The 26,796-nt window shown below is 42.3% G+C and overlaps 1 protein-coding gene across 10 annotated transcripts in view; it reads left to right on the top strand.

Annotated features, from left to right (window-relative positions):
• Positions 1 to 26,796, top strand: part of ITPR1 (inositol 1,4,5-trisphosphate receptor type 1) — a 327,977-nt gene that overhangs the window by 94,758 nt on the left and 206,423 nt on the right. For all 10 annotated transcript variants that reach the window (XM_082728673.1, XM_082728677.1, XM_082728669.1 and 7 more), the window contains exon 5: positions 23,448 to 23,563. In XM_082728673.1, coding sequence (XP_082584799.1) covers positions 23,448 to 23,563 — 116 coding nt within the window. The remainder of the gene's footprint in view (positions 1 to 23,447; positions 23,564 to 26,796) is intronic.

Here is a 26,796-nt window from a genome sequence, read left to right as displayed (position 1 = left end):
GTGTTTAAGAAAACCAACTCTAGTGGAGAGGCGGAATACAGCAGCCAAAGAGGTTATGGGGAGAGTCCCTATGGGAGAAGATGGGATCAAAAACCAAGCACAGAAGGGGGGTGGCCATGAGTGTAAGGTAGATTCTCTAGAACCTGCTCATGACCTTTGGGAGATAAGTAGGAGAGATAGCAGTTGGGATAATTTAAGCATTCTTTCCTGATTTACCAGGAGGTTAGTGGTACCAGTAATCAAGACAGTGGTTAGAAGAAAGGATGGATTTAGGGTAGGAACAGGGACAGAGAATGAGTTGACATTGGTTCATGTCACATGGCCATGGCCATGGTGGGAGGCCTATGTGAGGCTACCCATATTTTCAGAGAAGCCAGATGAGGTATGAACAATTGTGGAGACACGTATCAGGCACTTCATATCTGGCCTACAGTTTAGGACAGCCATTAGAGCTGGAGATGCAAGCGCGGGTATCTTTAGCGGAGAAATTGCATCACTCGGGACTGGGTCTGGCTATTACAGAACAGAAATACAAATTGCAGGCACTTAAACTAAATGGACATTGTAGTAGCTGCTGTTGCTGCTCTGCCTGATCCATTGGCATCCCCATGTGCTCCTCCTGGGTTTTGTGAGCAATTGCCTCCTACAGTCTGAGCGCTTGCCTCACCATCAGAAGAGAGTGCCTTTGGGCTCTGGAGGAGACTTTGCTTTAAAACATGGACAGCCAGGGGCACAGTCCAGAGTGGCTCAGTCAGCTAAGTGTCTGCCTTCAGCATCAGGCTTCTTGCTCAGCGGGGAGCCTGCTTCTCCCTCTGCCTGCTGCTCCCGACCGAGCAAGTTTTCTTACTCTCTCTCTCTGACAAAGAAATACATAAAATCTTGAAAAATGAAAGTGAAAACATGAGAGCCCAAAGTGCCGGGGAGTCTCTATCATTCTCCACCCTAGCCTGGGACTGGCTGATGCAGAAGAATGAAAACCCAGCACCTGAGCCTCAGGTTAGGATAATAGGAGGCATCCTTTATACTCCAGAGTTCTTCATAAGCTGGTCTTCTGTAAATTCTGCCTAGAAGTCCACCCTGACGGGGCTTCTCTCTCCTCTCTTATGCTTTCTTTGCCTCTCTCTAGGTCTGTCCTGGGTGCATTTTCTTAATAAATCATTGGTACATGAATTTTTAATCCATTTTCCCCTTCTGGGGGACTCTGCCTAAGATAGGTCTTTACCTCAGATAAAAAGAAGTCAAGATACAGTATCCTGGGTCTGATGTGGCAGCTGCATGGTTAATGAGAACTGGATCCCTTGTCTCTGTCTGCTCTCCTTTCCCTACCATGTGCCTTCGCTTAGGTTGTCTCTTTATCATACGATGGCTAGTTTAGCTCCAGCCGTCCTGTTCGCCTTCCAGGGTGTGGGAACGGGGACGGGGCACAAGGGTGCACCTACCCACTGATTGAGCCTCCTTTAAACGCCTTGGCCAAAAGCCCTTCCCCATGGCCATCTTACTGGGAGGCTGGGATGTGTGTGTTTGTGTGTGTGTGTTTAAAGCCAGTCCCATTGCCACCACCGACGATAAAGTGTTTTGTTCGGACAAAGGGGAATGGGCACTGAGTAAGCAGCAAACAGTGTTGGCCACAGAGGTTAAAATCAAAACTAAGCATGCAGCTGGTAGTGCTCATGGAAGCCTGTGTGAGGTGGAGAAAGTAGAGCATAGTGTTAAGGAAATTGTCTCTGGACTTAGACCTGGTTTTAAAACCCCTCCCTTGCTCTCATGTTTACCTGATATATGTAACTTGGGCCGACTGCTAAGCCTCTGTTTCCTCATCTGAAAAATGAGGATGGTAATAATAACTGGACCTAGCTCAAAAAGTAGTCGTGTGAATTATTAAGGTAGACATTGTATATGAAACGCAGTGCGATACCTCGTATACGTTACAGTTGGTTTGGACCTTTACAGATGAGGATGTTTTCAAGAGCAGAGAACGAGCAGGTAGTGAGGAGACCTCAAGAGGGACAGTGAGGCAGAGAGGGAGCTTGGAAATTGACGGGGAGGGTAACAGAGAGTATCAGATGGCACCAAGATTAGGGAGAATGCCATCTGGAAAGGCAGTTCAGTTTTTAGCATTTAGGTCATTGGTGACCTTTGAGAGAATTTTGGTGGTGTGGCTGGGGCAGAATGTTTCTGTGAAATCAGAAAGGCCAGGTATGACCGTCACTTCGTAGGTGGACAACTATGGTATATGTTTGTTTTCTCTTTGGAGTTTGCCTGAGCACACCCCCCCCAACCCCCGCCATCCCCTGCCCTGCCCCCACCGCGCCTCCCCATTCCCCCCAACCCCCACCTAATCGATTAAGGTGAAACCAGACATTAAATCTAGATACCTTGCTTATGAAGGCCTTGCTGTGAAGGCCAGCAGCATTTACAGAAGAGTGATAAGCCCAAATTATAGATAAATGTTGTTCTAAAAGGTCCACATTTCAGAAAGCTCGCTAAGCTTGAATTGGGATGCTTTTCAGGTAAGCCTCTAACAGTAAAACTATCAGCCAAGAATTGAGAAAAAGTGCTGTGATGTTGGAAGGGGTGCGTTTATGGTTGAAAACTAAGTCCTTAAACAGACGAACCCTTTCCATGAGTTTTCTTTCCTGGTTTTTAAGTATTAGTTTTTAATAATGGTTGTTGTGCCTGTCCTGTATTTAGTCCCAAGCCTTGAACTTAGGGGTTGAGCGAAATAATAGTCTGTTGTTTGTGTAAAGTGGTGTCTATGCTCTGCTGATCCCTTGTTTACAGGTGGCAGATGTGGAATGTGGGGTTTATTTATGATCTGGAGGGTTTAGTAAGTGGTCACAGATAAGTTTTCAGTTCTCTGAACCTGGTTGTTATTGCAATGGAGGTGTGAAGTGTCACCTTTCCAGTTTGGGGTTATGTGGATCAAATGACTACCTTTTTGCTAGAATCCTTTTCGTTCTCATACGTGGAAATCTCTCTCCTCCCTAAAATCTTAGACAACTTCTTAGGATCAGAAGTCCTCGTTAGCTGCTCTGTCTTTTCATAATCCCCTTCATTTGTTTACCCTGTTAGTATTTAAAGCCAGCAACTACTCCATGACGTAGGAAAAGGCACAAGGCACCCTACGAGGGAATAGGAATGTGGTTGTAATTCACATGAAAACAAGTTGACTTTATCTTGTTTCTCTGGGTCAATAAAAGAGTGTCATCTCTTAGAAGCTGATGTTCTCGTGTATCGATAGGTCAACAGTGGTTTGGGGCTAACTCATTTTTCAGCAAACATGGGTTAGAAGAGTGAGGAATGAGTAAATTAGCTCAGAGAGACCCAGGCAAATGAGAAAACAAGTATATGTCCTGTCTACAGGGGTCCTCTCCCGGCCTCCTGCTGTCTCTGCTGCAGGAAATAAGAGCCAGCGTTGCCAGTTCCTGGTTTTGTTTGTTTTCTAATGAGAAGTTGGATAGGTGGATTTTAATGTGAAATTGATTACTTTTACATAGTGGCAATTAGATATCAGTCTGTTCAAAACATTGTGCAGGCCAGATAGAACATTGTCTATGAGCTGGATTTGGCCCTAAGCCCACCAGCTAGCAACTCTGGCTTGAGATAATAACATTTTTAAGTGAAGCTCCTATTCATTCAGTCAATGTATCCACACGCACAGAGGGAGATTTTGTGGGGCTGGGAGGGTCTGTGTAGGTGATGATGGTGTCCCTCAAGCCCTCCCGTGGAGCTGCTGTCTATGGTGCAGTGGACAAATGAGATAGCAATCTGGCCATGCATGAGCAGGTTAGTAAGAGAGGAGGGGTTTCCAGGTTGGAGAGATGACTTGTGGCGGGTGTCCCCGAGGAAGGGTACATTGAGGTGCACCGTGAAGGCAATCGGGCACAAGGGGGCAGAGTGGTGAAGCTGTGGAAGTGAGACCTAGCATGTGCATTTAGGGAACGGTCAATGACCTGCTTGGGCTCGAAGTAAAGTACCAGCTCACTTTGGGCCAGAGATTCTGCTCTGGTGTGACGTGTGATCCCGTTCAGCTGCTGTTCATCACAGGCCCCCCGTCCTAGCTTGGCAGGCCATTCCTGGCTGTCCACTTGGCATGTAAATTTCACGGAGTCAGTGGTCTCCTATCTCATGTTAATCCTCACACGTGGATCTGCAAACACCCACAGAGACTCATGCATTGAGAGGCTAGTAGTGTTGGAAGACTGCGGGAGCCTGAGTGCTGGGTTGTGAAACCATCCTAGAGCTCACCTGCTGTGTGGTTCTGTGGTGCCCCCTTCCATCTACCTGTTGGGGAAGGTTGCGCACAAGGCATGAGGCTTATGCACCCAACTAAGTTCTGTATGACCTCGTGCAGTTCTGGATAGCGAGTCCTGCTGAGCTTATGTCCTTCTCCCAGTTAGGGTTTATTCCTGGTCTTCTCACTGCCCCTGGTTGCAAGGAAGCAAGTCTTCCCTTTGGTGACTTGTCATTACTCTTTTCTGGACATAACCTATGGTAGATCTCTAACTGTGACATGACTCTTGACAGCAACAAGAAGGTCTTCTTCCTTCCCTGGGTATGTTTCAAGAAACCCTAGTTTGACCAAAGAATTAAAAAAATAAAAGCAGAACACTTAGGAAACACAATTAATTACTACATCCACTTTTAAGATGGTCATAAAACATGGGAGTTATGTTAAAGTCTCCATCCAGTCTTACAATAAAGTAGTTTTAGCTTTGTTCAGATGCCTACCTTTCCTCCCAGAACATTGTGAAGTCCACTGGATGTCCTGGTTCCTCTTTCTGGCTGAGATGCAGTTTGTTCATGTCTCCTAGTGGCTTTCAAAATGAAAGAGCATATTCTGTGTGTGTTCTCTTTAGTGTACTGGATCATGACTAATTTTTTTTTCCTGGCCGTTATATTTCGGTGCCACGTAACCCTGACACATTCTATTCCCATCACTCAGACACCTTCCCAAGACAATTTTCCCTGTGTCTTACTCAGGAAATGAGTTTGTTCTGTGTTCAAGTGCGGTAAGGTTGGTTCTGTCCCCTTCTCTGGCTTGTTGAAACCCGTTTGCTGCTCTCCAGTGTTCTTATGAGCCCTCCAAGCCACAAGCCATCTGCAGCTTCAACACAAAAGAGAAAACTGTTTTTGGTGAGATCTATTGAAGCGAGGCTCTCATTTGGATACTAGTATTGGTAATATTTACTGTAGGTTTTCCATGTGTAGAACATTTCATCTTTACTACAACCTTCAGATGTGGGTCCTGTCTTGTGAGCTCTGTGTTGCTGGTGAGGATATGGGATCTTAGAGAGCTCGGGTTTGTTACCTAAGGTCATGGAGCCAGAAGTTACAGAGCTGGTCCTGAACCCAGAGCCTGTATTCTGAGCTTTGTGGGTAGTTGCAAATCAGCACCCCATAGGCAAGCTGCTGCTCACCCTTTTTTGTTTAACCCACACGTTGTTTTAAAAAATTGAGTAACTTGCTTCACCTTTAAGATTTTCAGATTTGACATGAAAAGACAAATTTTTTGGCTTTTTGGGAAAATTCATATCTAGCCCCATTGGATTAGCATTCCCAGATGGCAACATTTGTCAGAAAATGAGTAGCAGCTTTCCCCTTTTCTCAGGGGAAGTGCTCTACAGTTTGCTCACATTCCTCTGTTTCCTGTGGCCTTCCCTTAAAATTCTGGAGCCAGTTGGGTTTGTGACGCTGTGCTTGATCCATTAAAAACTGGAAATAAGAGAAGTAGTGAATTCTAAAAGCGAAAATTCCTTAACAAAATTAATTGGCTGAAATTAATTAATCCGTACCCACCTAGACAGTGGCAGTGGTTTTTCACTTGGATTCCTTGGGGCCTCGACTTTACTTCCCTGGCATCAGCATGAGTCGGATCTGCTCTGTGCTAAATCAATCTTGGACTAGACAGTATCAGGTTGGCATGTCATTTTATAGAGTTTTAAGGTTGTGGATATAGTTCCGTGGTGGTTTTAAATAACTTTATTGAGGTGTCATTGACATACAGTGTATCCCACATTTTAAAAATGTACCATTTTGATAAGTTTGGACATGTGTGTTCCTGTGAAACCATCACTACCATTATGATAATGAAGATAGTCACTACCCCCCAAAGTCTTATCTTGCCCCTTCATAATCCCTATTCCCTCTTTGCTACAACTATCCCCACCCCCAAGCCCTGCCCCCAGGAACCCTGATCTGCTTCATCACTATATATTAGTTTGCATTTCCTATAATTTTTTATTTAAAGGAAATCATACAGTGTATACTCTGTTGTTTGAACTCTTTCATGAAGCATACTTTTGTTAAGTTTCAATCCCATTGTTGGGTCTGTCAATAGTCTGGTCTTTTTTTTTTTTTTTTAACTGCTGAGCATGGTCCATTGCATACCTTAGTTTGTTTATCCATTTGAGGCAGATTTGGGGACATTAGGGCCCTGGTTTCTGCCTACTCATTATGCTCCCTCAAATTCTTCCCATGGGTTAGAATTGAAATTGAGGATTTCAAGATTTTTTTTTTTAGGATTTTATTTATTTATTTGACAGAGAGAGATCACAAGTAGGCAGAGAGGCAGGCAGAGAGAAAGGGAAGCAGGCTCCACCCTGGGATTATGACCTGAGGCGAAGACAGAGACTTTAACCCACTGAGCCATCCCGGTGCCCCGAGGATTTCAAGATCTTAAATGATTTTGTGACTCTACGGAAATACTAGCCACAGGTCTTATTGTAGATGGCTTTACTGGGGAGTGTGCACATGGGCTTTTGGAAGGTCCCCAGCCTAGAAGGAATGCCATCTTTGCATGTCTTCCTGTCGTGTGTGTGTGTGTGTGTGTGTGTGTGTGTTGAAGAGTCTAAAAAGCTTTAATTTTTAGCTTCTAAATTGAGAATGCTTTCCTGGCATTTGTCAAATATATGTGAATGTTTATGTGTCTTCTATGTAAAATGATAGTCTGTGGGCTGTTTAGAAATTATAATGTGGAGATTATGGTGTGAAGAGTGGTATTCTGGGAATTTAAAGTTAATGGTGGTAGATACATTCCTTGGAAAAAGGTCAAGATTGTGTCATACAAGTTAATTTCTATGACTTCCCCTCTAAGATTTACTTGCTCCCTAAAGGAAGGTTCCACAGAACATCCATAGCCTTCATAACAAAGGAATGGAGAAATAAAAATATCAACTCCATTGAATTTCTTGGTTGGGTAGTACAGCTCATGAAACTACATCATAATTTTGTGGTTTTCACAGAAATCCATTCACGTTATAAGTTGCATTTATTCCTGGAAGAGAACTTGGTCAAAGCTAAGTTGACCAAATATGGTGTCACATCCATAGTTTAAGAATCAATGAAACAAGATGGGATTGGGAGGGAGACAAACCATAAGTGACTCTTAATCTCAAAACAAACTGAGGATTGCTGGGGGGAGGGGGTTTGGGAGAAGGGGGTGGGATTATGGACATTGGGGAGGGTATGTGCTTTGGTGAGTGCTGTGAAGTGTGTAAACCTGGTGATTCACAGACCTGTACCCCTGGGGATAAAAATATATGTTTATAAAAAATAAAAAATTTAAAAAAAATCAATAAAAAAATAAAAAGATCAAAATATTAAAAAAAAATCACTGATCGTAAAGAAAATTTGCCAGGGAATAGCATCTCACACTGTCTTTTATGTCAACAAGACCCCATTTGGAAGGCATTCTTTCATCTTACTACATTTCAAATGCTGGGTTTTCAAGACCCAAGTCTTATATTCTTACATACTAGAATGTATTATAGATGGTACATTGTTGTTGTTCCATGATGCTGATGTTGTTCCATTATGCTGTGTTTAACTTTTAGAGAAATTATGCTAATTATACTTTTCAACAGTCTTTAATTATATTTGTAGGCTTTCTTGTGAAATTCTAGAACAACTTTTTGAAGTAAATTTTTTTTTTTCCTGTTGTTAAGAGTTGAGCATGGAAAAGTTTGCTGGACATTAATTACCTACTAGAAGTGAAAGAGAAGGAAATGCATAATTTATACTCATTTCACTTGCAATACGTATCCAAGATAGTTAGGTGGGGAAAATAGTAATTTCAACAGGTGATGTGGGGGCAAGTGGATTTTCACACGTTGGACTCCTACTTCACATCATAAACAAAAGTGAATGTGAAGGTTCAAAGATCTAAATATAAGAGCTTAAACTATAACCTGGAAGAAAACATAGGTATAATTCTTCATGACCTTGGATCAGGCCATAGTTTCTTGATATAACACTAAAAGCATATGCAGTAAAAGAAAAAAAAAATTGGACTTAATGAAACATGAAAACTTTTGTGTTTCAAAGGGTAGTATCAAGAAAGTGAGGAAACAACTCAAAGAAAGGAAGAAAATATTTGCAAATCACTTTTTCTAGTAAGGGAGTAATATCTAGGGTATATAAAGAACACTTATAACTTAAAATTAAAAAATAACTATTCCATTTTAAAAATGGGCTAAGGCCTTAAATAGGCCCTTCTCCAAAGGAAATGTATAGTTGCCCAATAAGCACATGAAAGGATGTGCTATATCATTAGCCATTAGGGAAATACAGAGGTGCACCACTAGGATGACTAGAGTCAAAGGTGGAAGTAATAAGTGTCGGTGAGGATTGGAGAAATTGGAACTTTCATTCTGCTGGGATCATGAAATTATGTAATCACTTTGCAAAACAGTTTGGTAGTTTCTCAGAAGGTTAAACATAGTTATGACATGACCAGCAATTCCACTTTTAGTATATACACAAGAGAATTGAAAACATATCTGTATAGAAACTTGTACACAAGTGTTCATAGCAGCGATATTCCTAATAGCTAAAGAATGGAAACAACTCAAATGTCCATCAACTGATACATGGAGAAATGAAATGTAGTCTCTCCATACAGTGGGACATTATTCAACCATAAAAAGAAATGCCATTACGTGGATAAACCTTACAAACACTATGCTAAAGGAAAGAAGCCAGTCGCAACAGACCATGTATTCTGTGATTCCATTTATGTCCAGGATCCATAAAAGCAGAAAGCAAAGTAGGAGTTGCTAGTTGTTGAGGGTCTGGAGAATGGGGAAGGACTGCTAATGGGCCTGAGGTTTCTTTTTGAGGTGATGCACATGTTCTGGAATTAGATAGTGGTAATAATTAAACCAACTCTGAATTTCCAAAAAACCTACTGAATTGTATAGTTTAAAAGTGTGAATTTTGTTGGATATGAATGAAATCTCAATTTAAAAAATGAGTAGAAATGAAGCTTACTGCTAACAAAACATGAAAGTGAATCACACATAAAATACCAGTTTTTGACTAAAACTACAAGTGGAAAAAGAGGTAAAAGGGAATGAAATAAGGCATTGTTTATTTATTTATTATTATTATTATTTTTAATTTTAATTTTTTTTAAAAGATCTTATTTATTTATTTATTTGATAGACAGAGCTCACAAGTAGGCAGAGAGGCAGGCAGAGAAAGAGGAGGAAGCAGGCTCCCTGCCGAGCAGAGAGCCCGATGTGGGGCTCGATCCCAGGACCCTGGGATCATGACCCGAGCTGAAAGTAGAGGCTTTAACCCACTGAGCCACCCAGGCACCCCTATTTATTTATTATTTTTATTTTATTTATTTACTTACTTATTTATTTGCCCCAGGGTTACACAGGTCTGTGAATCATCAGGCTTACACATTTCACAGCACTCTCCATAGCACATACCCTCCCCCATGTCCATAACGCAGCCACCCTATCCCTGCGAACCCCCAGCAACCCTCAGTTTGTTTCAGGAGGAAGACCTCTTTTTTTAGATGACAGTTTTCGATTGTATTTGTAGATATATTCTAGTGGGGGGAGCATTACAATGAGGATCAACTGCAATAACGTTACAAGTAAATGTAGTCCCTAGTCCTCACTGGATCTTGAACTGGAGTGGGGAAAGTGCTAGAAAGGCTGTTGCTGGATCAGATGACAAGGTGCAGATGTGGACTACAGGTTAGATAGAAGTATAAGATCAATGTTAAATGTACCGAAAGTGATAATGTGCTGAGGTCATGTTAGAGGATATCGTTGTTCTTAGAAAATGGACATTGGAAGAGGTGCGAAGGGCATAATGTAATGCAACTTACTCTGGGATGGTTCAGGAAATTATTCCATATGTGACTCATATATATCATACCTATGAAATATTCTGTATTCTATATGTATACATAAGAGAGAATAGGAATGATAAAGTAAATGGGCAGAATGTTAACAAAAGGTGACTTTGGGTAGAGAATAGTTTATGTATTACTACTCTTTCAACTTTTCTGTAAGTTTGCAATTATAAATAAAAATCTAAGAAAAATTGTCCAATGACTGGAAAAGTCAACTGTAGTATCTGTCATCTAAGTCTGGGGTATGAAGCTGACTTGATACCTCCAGCCAAGTAGCAACTTTGCTGCCCTTCTTCCCACATCTCCTGCCACTACCCAGATGGGATCCAAAGTAAAGTAGGCAAGACAGGAGTAGGGTGGGGAGGATGGAGGCACAAGACGGGGATTGGGAAGAGTGGAATCTTAGCTCCAAATAATATTGGGAACTTTGATCGTTAAATGGGTCTAGATACTTGTAATTTCTGAATTGGCAGTATTTGCAATCTAGGATAGTTAATGTCTTGCTGTTGTTAGTATCTTACCCAATGTGTTTTTTTTTAATCCAGGGAGATAAAAGAACCTTTTCTACTGAATACATTTTAAAACGGTGTTAGATGTTTTGGAATTAAATCACAAGTCCACACACTGATTACACAGACAAGTCATGAGGCAGTCCTAGAGTGAAGGTACTGTTTGGGATCCTGGGGGTGGGAACGATGATCCTGTGTGGTAGGGAGGGTAGGATGGAGGACACACACGTCTTCTCTGGGGAGCTGAACTTTGAGGTGAACCTAAAGCACAATAGACGAAGAGTGGCCTGGGCAGAAAATGACGGTATTGTTGATTGAGATGCTGGCATGGGAAGATGATTTCTGGCAGAGGGAACAACTTGGTAGAGATACAGAAGAGTGACATATGGCACATGTTTGTGAGAATTGTAAGTAGTTTGGAATGGCCAAAGTGGGACGTTGGTGGAGTGCTATGCAGAAGTGGAGCTGGAGATGGACCATAAGAAGGGCCACACATTCCTGGCTACCATTCTTTCTACCACGCCTGAACCTTTGAACCTTTCTTTGCTAAGCTCTTTGATATATGTACCTATAGGACTTGGGGATCCAAGTTGCTGGCCATCTCTGGAGTCTGTTAGAACCCTGCTAGGCAGAGTGGTCCCCAGATCAGCACTTCTCATTACCTGGGAGTTTGTTAGAAATGCAGAATTCCACATCCCTCCTCAGAGCTGCCAAATTAGTGCCTGCATTTTAACAAGATACTTAGATGATTTGTCTGTATATTAAAGTTCGAGAAGTGCTGTTTTTAGAATTCATTTATTCTGCAGGCCACTGTTTCTAAGAGTGTGATTGGGGGCCATTCACATTAGAAGCACCTGGAGAAGTTGGTAAAAATGAGGATTCGTAGGTCCCACTCTCCCTCCAGACATCAATATGTTAGTAAAATCCCCTGGCGATAATGCCCTACCCCTGTTTGAGCACACCACTACCATGTGAAGTCCTGAAGGAGCTCTTCTCAGTGGAAATCTCCTGGGGAGTTTGGTTGGAAAACCTTGCTCGGATCTGACCTTCAGACCCGCGAATTCAATCTGTTAGGGAGGGGCCAGAGCTGTGTATTATTTTGAAAGCCCTCCACAGGACTCTGAGGACTAAACCGGCCCAGAGAATTATAACCCTGCAGGCTCTTAGGCAGGACAGTCACTTACAGAGAGAGAATTCCAGCTGTCAAGTAGAATTTCAAGTGTCGCAAACAAAACAGCTGCTTCTGAGACAAAATTTGTAAGGGTCTAGAATGCTTTTTGCCTCTCTCTGCTGTCTTTATCTGTTTTTCTTGTCATTTTTGGTAACTTGAGGGCACTGATTCTCAGGAAGGATAGGAAGGCAGTTTAATCCTGTGGTTCTCAGTGAGGGGTGATTTTGCCCCAGCCAGAGGATATTTGGCAACATCTGGAGACATTTTTGGATCATAAGAAACTGGGGGATGGGTCACTTCTGACAACTGAAGAGTACAGGCCAGGGGTGCTGCTAATAATCCTACAGTGCACGGGACAGCCCCCCACAACAAATATTTACAGTTGACAGCCACAACTGTCAATAATGGTGTTCAGAAACCCTGGTATAACCACCTTGTTTGGGGGTTTTCATTTTCAGAGGTGCTTCTTGGAGAACCTCTGTTATAGCAAGGCACCTTTCTGGGCGGCAATGTATATCTTTCAGATAGATGTTTTGGGGAGAGAAAAAGTTTAGTTACCCTCATTCATGGCAAATATTTTGACTTCAAGAAGCTGCTTGTTGGTAGTCTGTGTTTGCAAAGGTAAAAATAAAGTGTAAGTAAAGGAAGCCTAGGTCGTGAAATTTAGGAGTGACTTTTCTCTTCATTTAGGAAAGTAAATGACCTCTTTGACTCTTGATTCGTTTGGGTAATTCCTTTTTGATGGATTAGAGTCAGTGAATGGGCCACTTGGGAAGGCCTCTCTTTACTGATGGTATGAATAATAAGTAAAAAGTCAAAAACATGTGGAGGAGAGGCCCTGCTCACAAATGGTGGGGGCTGACTGGGAAATCCTCACATTGGGGAGAAATACTGAGGGGGCTCTGCATTGGGTTTCTGGGTCTTCAGTGGAAACCAATAAGGAAAAGACCAGAGCGAGACAAATCAGGTCATATCTTCTCTTGCTTGTTGGTGTCTACTCACCCTCTTATCTCTGTGTGAAGAGATGGATGCAAACCAGCAATGACAGGTTTGTGCTTTCTTGAACACCAGGTGGAGAACCAGTGAAGAAGACACAGTGTTGAGGTTTGTAGGTAGGGGAGTGTAGGAGTTGGTAGGAGCAGGCTGATGGTATCAGCCTTTCTCGTTGTGAACTGTGGGCCATATCAGGAGGTCTGGCCCACATCACAGAGTAAGTTAATTCTGGGCTAATATGCTACACATAATGCAACAGATTTCTCATTCTTTCTGTATTGTCGGTCCCTCTTCCTGCCCTGCCCATTGACTGCAGTGGTAGATCCTGCAAAGCTCCGTTGAGGGACCTTCTCTCACAGACTCTCCCGTCTCTCTCCACATGGAATTAGGTGACCTTCTGCTCCATATACTATAGAGTTATTGGTTGGCTCCCCCCTCTCCCTGAGGACATTCAAGACCAGATTTTACTGACCCTTTATCTCTAGTACACAGGCGCTTAAGAAATGTTTGTTGAATGAAGGAGAAATCCAATTACTTTGAGACAGCATACATTTCCTTTGTGTAATGGGAATTTCTAATGGTAAAAGTATTTTTCCAGGAGGATCCCAGGATGACCAGTCCAATAGCTTATGTAACTCCTTTCAGGCTAGATGTTCCAGACCTTCTGAATGCCCTTTTGTAGAAGATTTGACATATTCTCAGAGGTTCACAAGTGCTGTAGTTGTTTAAATAGCCAGAGCTGTTTAACTCTGAGAGGTGCCAAGGATGTAGAGTTCTCTTAGAGCAAAGCTTTCCAAAGTCCATGGAATTATATGGTATTCACAGATCTTTTTTTTTTTTTTTTAAAGATTTATTTTCTTATTTATTTGATAGAGAGAGAGAGAGTGTGTGTGTGTGTGTGTTTGTGTGCACGCGCGCACAAGGAGGGGAAGCAGCACGGGCACAGGGAGAAACAGAATACCTGCTGAGCAAGGAACCTGATGGTGGGCTCGATCCCAGGACCCTGGGATCATGACCTGAGCCAAAGGCACCCCTTCACAGATCTAACTTAGAGCTGGGCATCCTGTAATTTTTGGGTGCACTTCAGTTTATTGTATTTCCTTTTTTTCTTTTTTTAAAGATTTATTTATTTATTTTATAGAGAGAGCACAAAAGTGCATTACAGAGGGGGAGGGGCAGAAGGAGAGAATGTCAAGCAGACTCCATGCTCAGTGTGGACCTCCCACACAGGAGCTTGAGCTCACGACCCTGAGATCATGACCTGAGCTGAAACCAAGAGTCTGATGCTCCACTGACTGAGCCACTCAGGCGCCACTGTCTTTCTTATCTGACCAGTCCCTCCATCTATTTCTTCCTTTAGAGAGTATATTGGTTTTCAGGTAGATTGGCAAACTGGACCAGGTTGGTTTGTTTATATATTTTTTATATATACATATACATATATGTATATGTGTGTATACATATACATATATGTATATGTGTGTATACATATACATATGTGTGTGTGTGTAATAAACGGGGTTTCCTTCTTTCTCTCCTTCCTTCCTTTTAACTTAAAAACAACCTTGTTTTGGACCTGGTGAATACTTGTGTGGTTTTTATAAAAATTTCATACTTGAAATTTCACAGATGATTTTATTAAATAAAGTTTTAAGCTTATATTAGCTGAGAGAATAGTGGTATAATGAACCTCCATGTACTGAAACCCAAACTTTAACAGTTAACCAACTCATGGCCAATCTTATTTCATCTATATCCTTTATTCCCCTTTTCCTGATTATTTTGAAGCAAATAGACATCCTAGCATTTTGTTGCAGATTGCATTTTTAAACTGCTGCCTATTAATGGTATTATATTTGGATAATACAGGGAGTCAGCAGAGAAAAGCCTCCCTCGGTCACAGTCCGTCTGGGTATTAGGCTTTGGGCCAGGGAATGCTCATTGCCCAGGGTATCCTGCAAGTAACGCAAATAACCAAGGCCATTTGGGGAGTCAGTGATGTAATCTCTGTTGCGCCTTTCCTCCTCTCCATTATAAACCAGCAAATGCCCAACCCAAAACCCTGACAAAACAAAGCATGTTTTCCCAGCAGTGGAAATCAGACACTATTGTTAACCTTTCACATAAAGGGAAAATGTGTTTAATCCTCCTTTGTAGGAGAACAGCTATTTCATTTTTATCTTTTATTGCGGTATTACACACACACGAACACTCACACACGTACCTGAAATGCAGATCTCATTGAAGTTTTACACACACACACACACACACACCTGAAATGCAGATCTAATTGAAGTTTTAAACACACACACATACATCCATGTGTACCTTAAATGCAGATCTCATTGAAGTTTTACACACACACACACACACACACACACACACAGTCTCTCTCCCTTTCTCTCTCTCTCTCATGACCCCTACCCACATTGAGGTAGAGACCACTTCCAGCACCTCAGAAGGTACCCCTTCTCAGGAAATATCACCCCCAACAAAGATAACCAGTATTCAGACTCTATAGTTTCGCTTATTCTTGAGTTCATATAAATGAGTTTATTAAGTATGAATTGATTTTTTTTTTTTTTTTTTGCTTTTGACGTCCTTCACTCAGAATAATTTGTGAAATCCATCCATGTTGTCGTGTATGACAATATGTGGTTATCTGTTATGGTGTACCCTCCCAGCTTCGCAGTGCAGAATGAATATGCAGTTTGTTTATCCATTCTATCACGGGGCGAATATTTATTGAGTGTTTTCTCTATGTCAGGATCTGTACTGTTTTAAACGAAGTAGTTCATTTAATCTTCTAAGTTAGTTTGTAGTTCGCTGTTGTGGTTATTGCCCTTTTATAGGCAAGAGACAAAAACCTGCGGAGATGAGATGATTTTCTCCAAGATCATACAGCTAACAGGATAGAGCTAAGGTTTAAATCCAGTCAGCTAGATTGCAGAGCAGCGTACACAGACGTCCAAGTCTGGATTTTCTGTGGCTGACCTGACCTGAAATACACACTTCCACCTACTCCATCCTGTGTCAAGGCTCTGTGGTCCCTTAGGGACGACTTGTTTGCTATAGGAAGAGAACTGTAAAAACCTGGGCAACACTGCTCCACTAGTGAGGGGTGGGACCAGGGCGGGAACACCCAACTTCCCAGATTTGCTATCTCTTACTTTTTGGCATTCTCTTTGGTGATGGTAAAAGCCTTTGTTTATTTCCATTGCCAGCAGAGTGCTGTGGTTTTTCATCTAGGACTCTTGGTTGTAAACAAAAGAAACTAAGATAAGCCAAGGAAACCAACTGCTGGAAGAATATTGGGTAGCTCACAAAATCAGTAGGGAGGCAACCAGGCTCAGGCACTAAGGGAGCTATAGAGGCACAGCAAGGTTCTTGCTTGGGAACACTTCTGGCAGGGAGGCGGCTGCCTCTGTTGCAGTGACCCATCGCTCCTCACTGATAACACTCTGCATATTGCTCCTGGACATCTGACCCTGCTGTCAAAGTGATCTTTAAGTGGCTCTGGGTCTCTGCCTCTGTCTGTCCGGGTGCAGAGGGCAGGACTTCTGACATGCCAATGGTTGGCAGATGCCTGTGCGGAGGCTGCAGCTGGAGGAACTTGTGTGCACTTTTGTCTTGTAGAGTAGGAAGAGGTCTTGCTTTTATAACTTAGTAGTTTTTTTTTCCTTTCTATCTTTGGGTTAAAGCTGACCCATTTTCAGTAGTGCATGCAAGTAAGTAAGTAAAAATTTACTTGGTTGAGCAAAAGTAAATCAAAAAGGCATTTTTACCTGCATTTCCACTTTATTACTGTGTTTGTGAATGATGGCACTATAACCAGGAAAGATGATCAAGGTAGAGGATAACAGCCTTGCTTGTAGTCAGCTTGAGTTTTTTTGTTTGTGGGGTTTTTTTGGTATTGAATTTTTTAAAATTGAAATATATTTGACATTGTATAAACTTAAAGAGTACAACTTGATAATTTGATACGTTTGCGTGTTGTAATATGATTGCCATTGTAGCAATAATTAGAATCTCTATCACATTACATAATTATCCTTTTTTATTGTTTAGAATAATTAAGTTCTGTCTCTTAGCAGATTTGATGATTATGATGTATACTACTGTTGTTTACATTCACAGGCTTGTGCATTAGATCTCTAGGGCTTATCTACTACTTGTAAGTTTGTACTCTCACATGGTGTCTGTCCTGAATTTTCTACTCCGAAAAAGCACCTGGTTGCCTAAATGGGAAAATATTATCTCGTTTTCTTTGGTCTCTTAATAACAATGTGTATATATTTTTTTCAGACAGGTAATGGAAGGTTTATTTGGCAGTCCCAATTGGAAAATGTCATTTAACTTCGAAGGGCTCTGTCATGACTTGGGAAATGTGATTAGCAAGCAACAGACCCAACAATGTGTTGTACTGGTTTCCTCTTTTAGTGAGCTGCAGTTAATTGCTTGTACATGGACGGCTTCTGTTGGAATTAAGAGTAGGTTTCACTTATGTGAACTGCCGTTTTCGAGTATTCTTCCGCCTTGAGTATCCATTTGTTCCTTGGCCCAACATTTTACTGAATGCACTGGGGACAGAATGATGAATAAGGCAGGTTCGTCCTGCCCTTGTGAAACTTTCAGTGCAGTAAAGTTGAATTGGGAGAATAGTTAAAATACTGGACTGTTTTGTATTCCCCTTTCAACACCTCTTTTTTTTTTTTTTTTAAAGATTTTATTTATTTATCAGAGAGAGAGAGGGGGAGAGAACAAGCACAGGCAGACAGAATGGCAGGCAGAGGCAGAGGGAGAAGCAGGCTCCCCGCCGAGCAAGGAGCCCGATGTGGGACTCGATCCCAGGACGCTGGGATCATGACCTGAGCCGAAGGCAGCTGCTTAACCAACTGAGCCACCCAGGCGTCCCTCAACACCTCTTTTTAAATCTTAACTCCCTTATTAGGGGATTAACACTCTGCCTTTTCTTTTTTAATCATGTTGTCTTTTCTTTTGAAATTTTTATTCCTCTTTCTCTTCTTTTCAAAAGAAGGCAATGTATGAATGATCAACACTTAAATTTTTCATACTTGTAACTTAAATAACTCTCCCCTTGATTCTTCCCATATAAAGTTGCATTTATATATGATGGATGAATAAAGAATTTTGTTTAAAAAATGACAGATTATTGATTATTTGTGGTTTTTGGTCATTGAAATAGGTTTGAAGAGCTCAAATTCTGTGAGAGAAGGGACTATTTTTGTCTCATTCATTGCTACACCACCAGCTGGTGGATGGTGGTAAGAGGGTGAAATGGATTGTTGGCATTCTGAAGGACAGAGAGCCGTAGAGTCTGGCTAAATACCCAGCAAACGCCTTCTTCTTCCTGGGCATGCGGCTGAAGTACATTTTTTAGCTCCTTGTAGCATGGTGAGATCAGGTGATGGGTGATCACTGATGACTGGTGATACAGGATTTGTGTTACTCTCAAGCCAGTACAGTTAAGAGCAGGTGTGCCTTCTCAGGCTCTCTTCCCTAGAACCTTCTCCTTCAAGTGGAAGTGGGAGACCCAGGGCCAGTGAGACATGTCTTTGGGTGTCTGCCCAGTAGCAGAATTGCTGGATTACACGTTACAGGCTGTGTGTAGCTACAGAACTTGACTCAACCCTAGTAGCCACGCTAGTCTGTGTACCCATCACCATTGCAGAAGGGTTTTGTATCCCTGCTGATCTGTGATATTATCCAGCTTGCTGCCTTTTGTCACTTCTTTGCAGAGTGGTAACTCAGTAGGAACTGAGATGCCTTTGACTACAAAAAGGTTGTTAAAAAAAGTTAAACATTTTCACTGATTGATACACATTCTTTAAAAAGTGAAATATGGGGGGTTGGGAATAAACATCATAGATATGGGGCTTTCTTTGGTGGGTGATGAAAGTGTTTTGGAACTAGGTAGAGGTAGTGGTTGTCCAACCTTGTACTAAATGCTACTGCACCATTCACCTTAAAATGGTTTATTTTTATGTTATGTGAATTTTGCCTCAAAGAAGTTCAAATATTGATAAAATGCAGAATAAAAATAACAGTCCTATGTCTGACGCCTCCTGCCTCCCACTTTCCAGAGGCAACAATTTAGAATATTTTAACATTTTCTACTGGCATTTACCCCTGTATTTCTAGATGATGTGTATCTCTTGATGTCTGTAGATGAACCTATTATAAATATCTTCTGCTGACTTCCTGTTATTATAGATGAGCCTGCCTTTCCGACACTCCGGGCTCCTCTTCCGTCCTCCCATTAGAGTTGTACCACTTCTTTTTGGCTAGACAAATAATATTCAGTCTCGGGTTTTTATGACTACGTAAATATTGTTCACCGTTGAGCTACCAACCTACCGGATTTTAATGTGAAGCTTTCCTGTGGAGTTAGCAATAATCTCATTTTTCTTTGTTTACATAACATTTTCATAGCATGTGCTGAGTCTTCTCTGCCTCTGGAAGCTTCGGTATGTTTCCATGTGGCAGGGCGATGGAATCCCCGGTCGTTCCTGCTTCTCATGCTCAGCCCCTGGAGCCCTTTGTCCTTGCTCCGGGTTGGGCAGTGATGTGCCCCGCACAGTGTCATCCTGGGTTCCCGAGCTCTTCCAGGGTTCCACTGGGAAAATTGGCTTCCTTCTCCCTGGTCCCCGTCTGCAGACACTCAGGCTTCACTTCTCCCTACTTGGGAAGATTGAACTGAGTTTCATAGAGGATGGATTTGGGTTTTTCTGTTTTCTTTTGGGAGGAAGGAAAGGGGGAGGAGTGGTCTTTTTTCTGCCCTCCCTAGTCACAGGTGGGTAGCTAAATTCTATTTGTAATGCTGACTTCCTTGACGTTTCTCCTCTTGAGCATCCCCATCCTTCTTCGCTGCGCCCCCACCCACCCCGCACCCTCACTCCTGAAATAACTACTGTATTTCCAACCTGCTAGTTGATGGATGGCTTACTCAACATTTCAGCTTGGATGTTTCATAGGCATCTCAAACGAAGCATAGTTAAAATTACTGATTTCTACTTTTCTCCCCCAATCCACTCCTCCCTTAGCCTTCCTTTTCTTAGTAGGCACCAACACCAAAAAACAAGGTTCCCTTCCGAGGTTCTTTGTTTAAAGCCCTTTGGTAGCTTCTCACTGCTTTTAAAATAAGAATTCCCTGCCTCACCAGGGTCTACACCCCCTGGGTGAAGCAGTGTCTGCTTGCTTCTCTGGCCACATCTCGTAAGTCACCCTGTTGCCCATTACCTTCTGGGCCATTCTTTCTTTCTTTCCGTTTTTTTTTTTTTTAAACCTTTTCAAAATTTCTTTCACTTAAGGGCCTTTGGACTTGCTAGTCCTTTTGGCTGGAAAGCTTTGCCTTCGGATGTTTATCAAGGTGGCTCCCTCACACCCTTCAGCCGTCTGTCAAATGCCACTGTCCTGGGGGGGCCCATCCTGACGACCCCATGTAAACGCCACATCTCCGCAGTGGCCACACTGTGGCAGTATAGAATTCATTCCTCCACAGTCCTTTTGACTTTAATGCCATTCAACTTGTGTCTTGAGTTTTTTGCTGTCGTTAAGAAACGTGTGAGCTGGTTTCAGCGTTGTATTCTCAGCACCCTGTACTGCACCCAGCCCACAGTAGGCACGTTAGTAAATGGTAACTGAGTCAGTGAAGAGATTCCCAGGGGCTTAGACTTGGAGGTGTCTTGAGAAGACATACCTGTCATCACTTGGGGAGTTATAGAGATGACAGCACAACGTAGTCACTAACTTAGCAACTATCGCTGCGCTCCATCGGGACTTCTAGGCCCTGGTTTATGAGTGCATGCCAAACAGACAAAATGTCTGCACTCAGGAACCTATTGTTCTAGAGTTCAAAATTCTACGGATGTGGGTGGAAAATGGTATGGAGGGAGTGGGCTTTTGGCTGTTCTTCTGGCAGCCTTTATTATCTGGCTTAGTCCCTAAGGTGTTACCCCCCAACCCCCCACAGAGGGCTTCTTTGCTTTCACCCCCAGGGACCTGGTCGCAGAGGACTCCATGAACACCTGTGGCTCCTCTTGACTTCTCCTTCTTTCTGTTTTGTTTTTGTTTCCCAATGTGGAGCTTGAACTCATGACCTGAGATCATGGCCACGATCAGGAACCTGACACTTAACCACCTGAGCCACCCAAGTGCCCCCATGACTTCCTCTTTTAATTGTGCACCACAAGTGCTCATTTCACAGTTAATGCATCTTCAAGCATTTGACCCTTCTCCTTCCAGCCAAGCTCTGGGATGCCGTTTAAACCACAGAAGATCTCGCATGGCCTGTTGAATTTGGGTTCCAGCCCACTCAGCCCTTCAGCACCTAACCCAACCCTCTATTCAGCTGACAACTTCTGTGTTAGCCCAGTATGGCATCTGTGAAAGCTTAGGAATATTCAGGAGTAATTTTTTGAAAGCTTAGTTTAGTTTATTCTTCAAAGGCCTAAAATAACATTTGTCACATAAGGTATTCTTTGTGGCATTTCTTTGGGGTGAGATCAGATCACTGTGTATGTGCACATGCGTGCACGTGTGTGCGTGTGTACACACACATATGTATATATACACACACACGTGCACGCACACACACATGCATACACACACACGTACTCCTTTCTCTCAAATATGTATTATATATATTCTCCTACTGGATTTCCTGTATTTGTGTATTCTGTACTTAGCACAGTATTAGAATCCAACGGAACTTCAATTTTGCCCTGCTGTGCCATCCACATAGAAAAGGGCAATGTGGAGCCGCTGACTTGCAGAATTTTGGAAGGCTAGTTTAACATCACATTTGAATTGCTTAATTTAATTTTCTCTTTGAATCAGTTGCTAAGCAACTGGGAAGACAGGACAAAATCAGCAAGGCTAATTTGGTTCTGTTACTAGTTTGTTAGCATCTCTTATATTTACATAGCTGGTTGGTTGTAAATATGCTTCACCCAATGCAGTGCTTTGTTTTGTCCAAGGAAAGTAGTCCGTGTGGAAGTTACGGCAAGGCTTTGGTTGGATTGTTAGTACTTAAATTGACACTCTCATCCTAGATGAAGGTGAAGTCACCTAAAGTTTTGAGCCTGTGTTGTGGCCCATTTATTTAAGTGGGGCGTTGGACTTGGCTGTCCCATGAACACTTGTCGAATGGTACTTTCCATTGCATGTTAATCCCTTGGCATTATGATTCCAGCCTGATTGTTCCTAGAACCAACTTAAATTCTTTTGTTTGCAATTCATACCATGTAGCTATTATCATATGAAGTGGGTTGGAGGAAAAAATGCAGACCATTTTACTCTTACTATTGATGAAGTTTGAAATTGTTCCCCCTATTTGGCCCATAAAGTGAGTTCTGTGTCAAATATTAATACTGATGGCATTCATGTTTTGAATGTCCTTTCAGTCACATGATTATCAAGGATGTCACCCTTGTCCAGCCCACCTCTGTCCACCACCAAAGCTGGGACCTTTAAAGGTGACCAGTGGTCTCACGGTTGTGTGTTCTTTTTCATGGTGTAAATAGTGTGTGTGGGGGGGGGGTTCACATAGGTGAAACTGGTGGGGATAGTGTTTTAATGATGTCATTAAGTTGCCACTAATACAGTAAATGACAGTGACCTGTGGCTTTCATAAGAGTTGAGGACAAAAGCTCTATCTTTTAATAGGCTACCTGAGGTGTCCTTTGTTTTCTATCTAGATGGCATCTTTCCTATGCCCTAATGATTACTTTGAGTAATGGGTTAAGGATTATGTTCTTGATAAGGGTGGATATCTATGCTTTCATATTTACTTTGTAACTGCTTGTGATTCGGTAGAAATATTTAGTGAAGAATCCTATTATGATTATCCTGTTGGGAGGCCCAGAGGTGCTATAGGATTAGGCTCATCATTAGAGACAATGCTTTAAATGGTTTTATTAGGTTTATTATCTAGGCGATTTCAAATTTCCTTTTTTTTTGGATCATCATTATTTTCCCCGTCTAGTGGCTCACAAAGGGAATGCAACAAGAGTTGATTGTGCCTTTTTCTTACTTGCTCAGTTTGCATTACCATTATCTTTGCTGGTTGGACTTCTTTGGAGAAATACTTTGAAGCCAATAGTCTGTTGTGTGAGGGCCAGTTCTACCTACTCTCTAAGACAGTATATGAAGTTGTATGAGTCCAGGCACACCCACATGGAAGCACATCGTGACGCACTGACACTGAGGGGAAAGGGCTTGTGTGTTTTGCTGTTTCTCTCCAAGCCCCAGATATTTTATTCCTGCCCCCAAGAATCATTTTGTATATGGTGCTCAAGAGACCGCTGCACTAGGAGGTCCCTATAAAAAAGCTTCTCTAGTGTTTATTTCTAAGTAGATTCCATGCCCAGTGTAGAGCCCAACATAGAGCATGAACTCACAACTCTGAGATCAAGACCGAGACAACATTTAATGAATTGACTGACTTTCTGAAAGCCTCAGTTTCCTTCACCTGGCATAAATTAAAGGTCAGAGGAGAAGTTCCTAAAAGGGCCTTGTAAGTTTATATTTAAGAGAATGTTTTTTCATAGGTTGCATGCGTATACTTCCTCAAAAACATTCTTATTTGTTTCACTTCTAGATTGCCTCTTTAAGCTATGTCCCATGAATCGCTACTCTGCCCAGAAGCAGTTCTGGAAAGCTGCCAAGCCAGGGGCCAACAGCACAACAGATGCCGTATTGCTCAACAAATTGCACGTATGTATTGCGAGCGACCTATCTGTGACAAGGGTCTTAGGAACGGCCACTTGGATTGTGTCGGAGTGAAGTGGATTAGCTTTGCAACCCTCCAGCTCTGGGCACAGGCTTTCCTATGTTCTTTGATAAAGGGGTAAAAGGGAGCTGACTCTAAGGAGAGATGGGTCAGAGACACCCTTGAGATCATAGTCACCCTGGGATCCCTTGAGAGGCACTGTTTTCTTAGGCATTCCGTTTCGGGGATAACTCTAGCTACAGTACTGGTTATGAGCACAGGCTCTGGAAGCAAACTCACTCAGTGCTGATCTTGGGAAGGTTATTCAGTCCTTTGGAGCCTTCGTTACCTGCTTATAAAATGGGAATAGGAATAATATCCACATCAAGAGATTATTGTGAGAATTCTATGAAATGACACATGAAAGGCACATGAACAGTGCCTGCAACATACAATAAGTGCTTAATAAATTTTATCACTGTTTTATCTTGACTGCTGGTTGGCATATAAGCTTATTCCACTGCTGATGTGCTCTGTGACCAGGAGCAAGTTTTTGAGCCTCTCGGAGTGTATTTCTCTGTCTGTAAAACAGTGACATCGTTTTCTAGTGTCCAGTATCTGGATGACCTGATTCTTCTGTGAGGCTAATTTGTGTGGAACTACTTGGAGATGTTTAGAAGAAGGACATGACATACACCCAATGTAGTAGTATTAAAATTGCAACCCATTCACTGTCCCCCTTTCTTGCTTTATTTTTCTCAGTGTCATTTATCATAATCTTTCTAATGTATTTTATCAGCTGGCTACCCCCCACTCATGTCAACGGACTACTTGCAGGCACAGATTTGTGTCAGGTTTGTACACTGCTGTGTCTCTCATGCCTACAAGACATGGTAGGCACTCAGATACTTGCTACCGGAATGAAAAACAAAGGTCTCTCTTGAGACTTAGCGATAATAGTTCAAGACACAGTGTATCTGTGAGCCCCATGGAGCTTACCCGGTCATCTGTCACACTGACTCCCCTTGAGTACTAGGCGGCAAAGTCACGACCAGCTGCATTTGGTAAAGGAAGGCTCACATGGAGGGCCTTATTGACCCCGTGCACACCGTGTTGGATGGGGGTTAGGTGCTCTAGGTCTGATGAAAAGACCTGGTTCCTAACCTCAGGGAGCTTGTGCAGGGTGAGAACACACCGGCAGTCAGTGCCATCGCACTTACAGTGAAATCCAGATGTTGTCCTTGCTGGATCCTGCTTTCATCTCTGAGCCTTCTGATCTGCACGTACTCTGCTGCAGTAGCTTTACCTCATTTCATTTTTTTGAGCACCATAGTCTCTTAACAATTTTCCTACCTTTGTGTGCTTTCAGTTTGTCAGTTTAGAACATTCTTCTCCTGATTCTTCCTAAGTGAAGACTTTTGCCGCCTTCATATCTCTGTTGAAGCGTTATCTTAGCGAGGTCTCTCCTCATCTCCTTTTCTCAGTGATGCCCTACTGGCTTTCCTCCACTGCAGCACAGTCTCTGTTTTTCTCAGCACTGATGAGAGTCTGCAATTATATTTAGTACTTCCCTTAATTATCCTCTTTCATCATTAGGATGGCAGCCCCACAAGATGAAAAGGAATGGCTGGCTTGTTCACCACTGTGTGCCCCCTGCCTGTGATAGTATCTGGCACATAGTAGATGCTCAAGAAATATTTGTTGATTGAAGGAGCACTGTGCTAGGTAATCAGGATAAAACTGACAGTGTCTGAACCCTCTGGGAGCTCAAGAGTTAATAAGGAATAAAGAGGTGGTGACAAGACGGTATGGCAAGTACTATTACAGGTGATCCTAAAAGCACCTGGGAGGTTGCGAGAATACCTAGAAGGAGCACCCAAATCCATCTCTGTGAATAAGTATGAGTAGTCAGGGAGGGCTTCCTGGAGGAAAAAGAAGTGCCAAGCCTCCGTCTGAGGCATCTGTGGGAGTCAGAGGTTAGGAGAAGAAGAGAGAACAGAAACAAATAGGTTGCTTTGAATACTTCAGGAACTGTGTCATTATTTTCATGATTTTAGGGCAGTCATTCTCAACCTCAGTAGACTCCCTCTAAGTAGAAAATACTGTGTAACTCTATAAACAGGAAATAACATTCGTACATCATACAACCTCTGAAGACAGCACATTTTTAAAAAATGAATTATAAAGAAGAAATAAGAGGAAAGTAATAAATCTTATAATTGCGTGCTTTAGTTAATGCTTGGGCAGGATTACTCCAGGGGATTTAAGGAAGTAAATGCTCGCTCCTATTTGTATAAACTCTGAATGAGGCATCCAAAGACTATGACTCAGGTAGGTGTGTAGTACTGCCACTAAAAAGCAATTTTTTTTGTAAGTAATTTTCCAAAATGGGCAGCAGATCTTGGTAGTGTTACAAAGAATGCAAAGTACATTCTTCCCCTTATTAAACAGCACTTGCATTTTGGGTAAATGTGTTAGTGGTAACTAAACCCTATCAAACTATGCATTGTGTTGATACGCTAAGTGGAGTTAGGAGCTAGACCCAGAAATTGCAGACAGCCTGTTAATCCATGTAAATGTCAGACATGCAACTATACAGGATGAATGATGCTTTGTCCTTAGACGGGATTGTACCACACATCTCGGGGAATCCAACACTGAATATCAGTAGCAACCCCCACCTCCCCCAACCATTGTGATGACCCAGGATCCTCCTGACATTTATGCTGGGACTGTGGCAATCTAGTTGAATGGGTTGGGCAAGACTGTTTAATTTTGCACATCTCTCTCAGTAGCTATTGAGTGCTTATGCCTATGGGGTTATCTTGGAAGAAGTACATCTTTAGTAGTTTGGACTTTTCTTTTTCTGATAGGAAAGTCATTCAGTTCTATCAGATCTTATTAGTACCTCTCAAAAACCTTCCTTTTCCTATGCTTTTTACAGCAGAAGTTGGAAATTCAGATTCCTCTTGACAATGCAGGAAGCTAACTGGAATTAAAGGAACTTGGTGGTCCTGGTTGCTAAGTTGAGTGTGCATGTATGGGTCCAGAGCAGGGCAGTTCCGTGCCACTGCTGTTGGTGCGTGGGGACATGGGCCCAGAGCTGCGGCCACATCTTATACTTTTTCAAGAGAAGCTAAAAATTCATGCTTTCTATCTAATATCTCAATTTTTCAAGAGACGTTGGCACCTAATTCAATTAAAGTTTAAAGCACCCATTCAGTACAATAATGTCTCA

This window comes from Mustela nivalis (assembly GCF_964662115.1).
Source record: "Mustela nivalis genome assembly, chromosome: 1".
Taxonomy (NCBI): domain Eukaryota; kingdom Metazoa; phylum Chordata; class Mammalia; order Carnivora; family Mustelidae; genus Mustela; species Mustela nivalis.
This window is presented reverse-complemented; position numbering and strand designations above follow the sequence as displayed.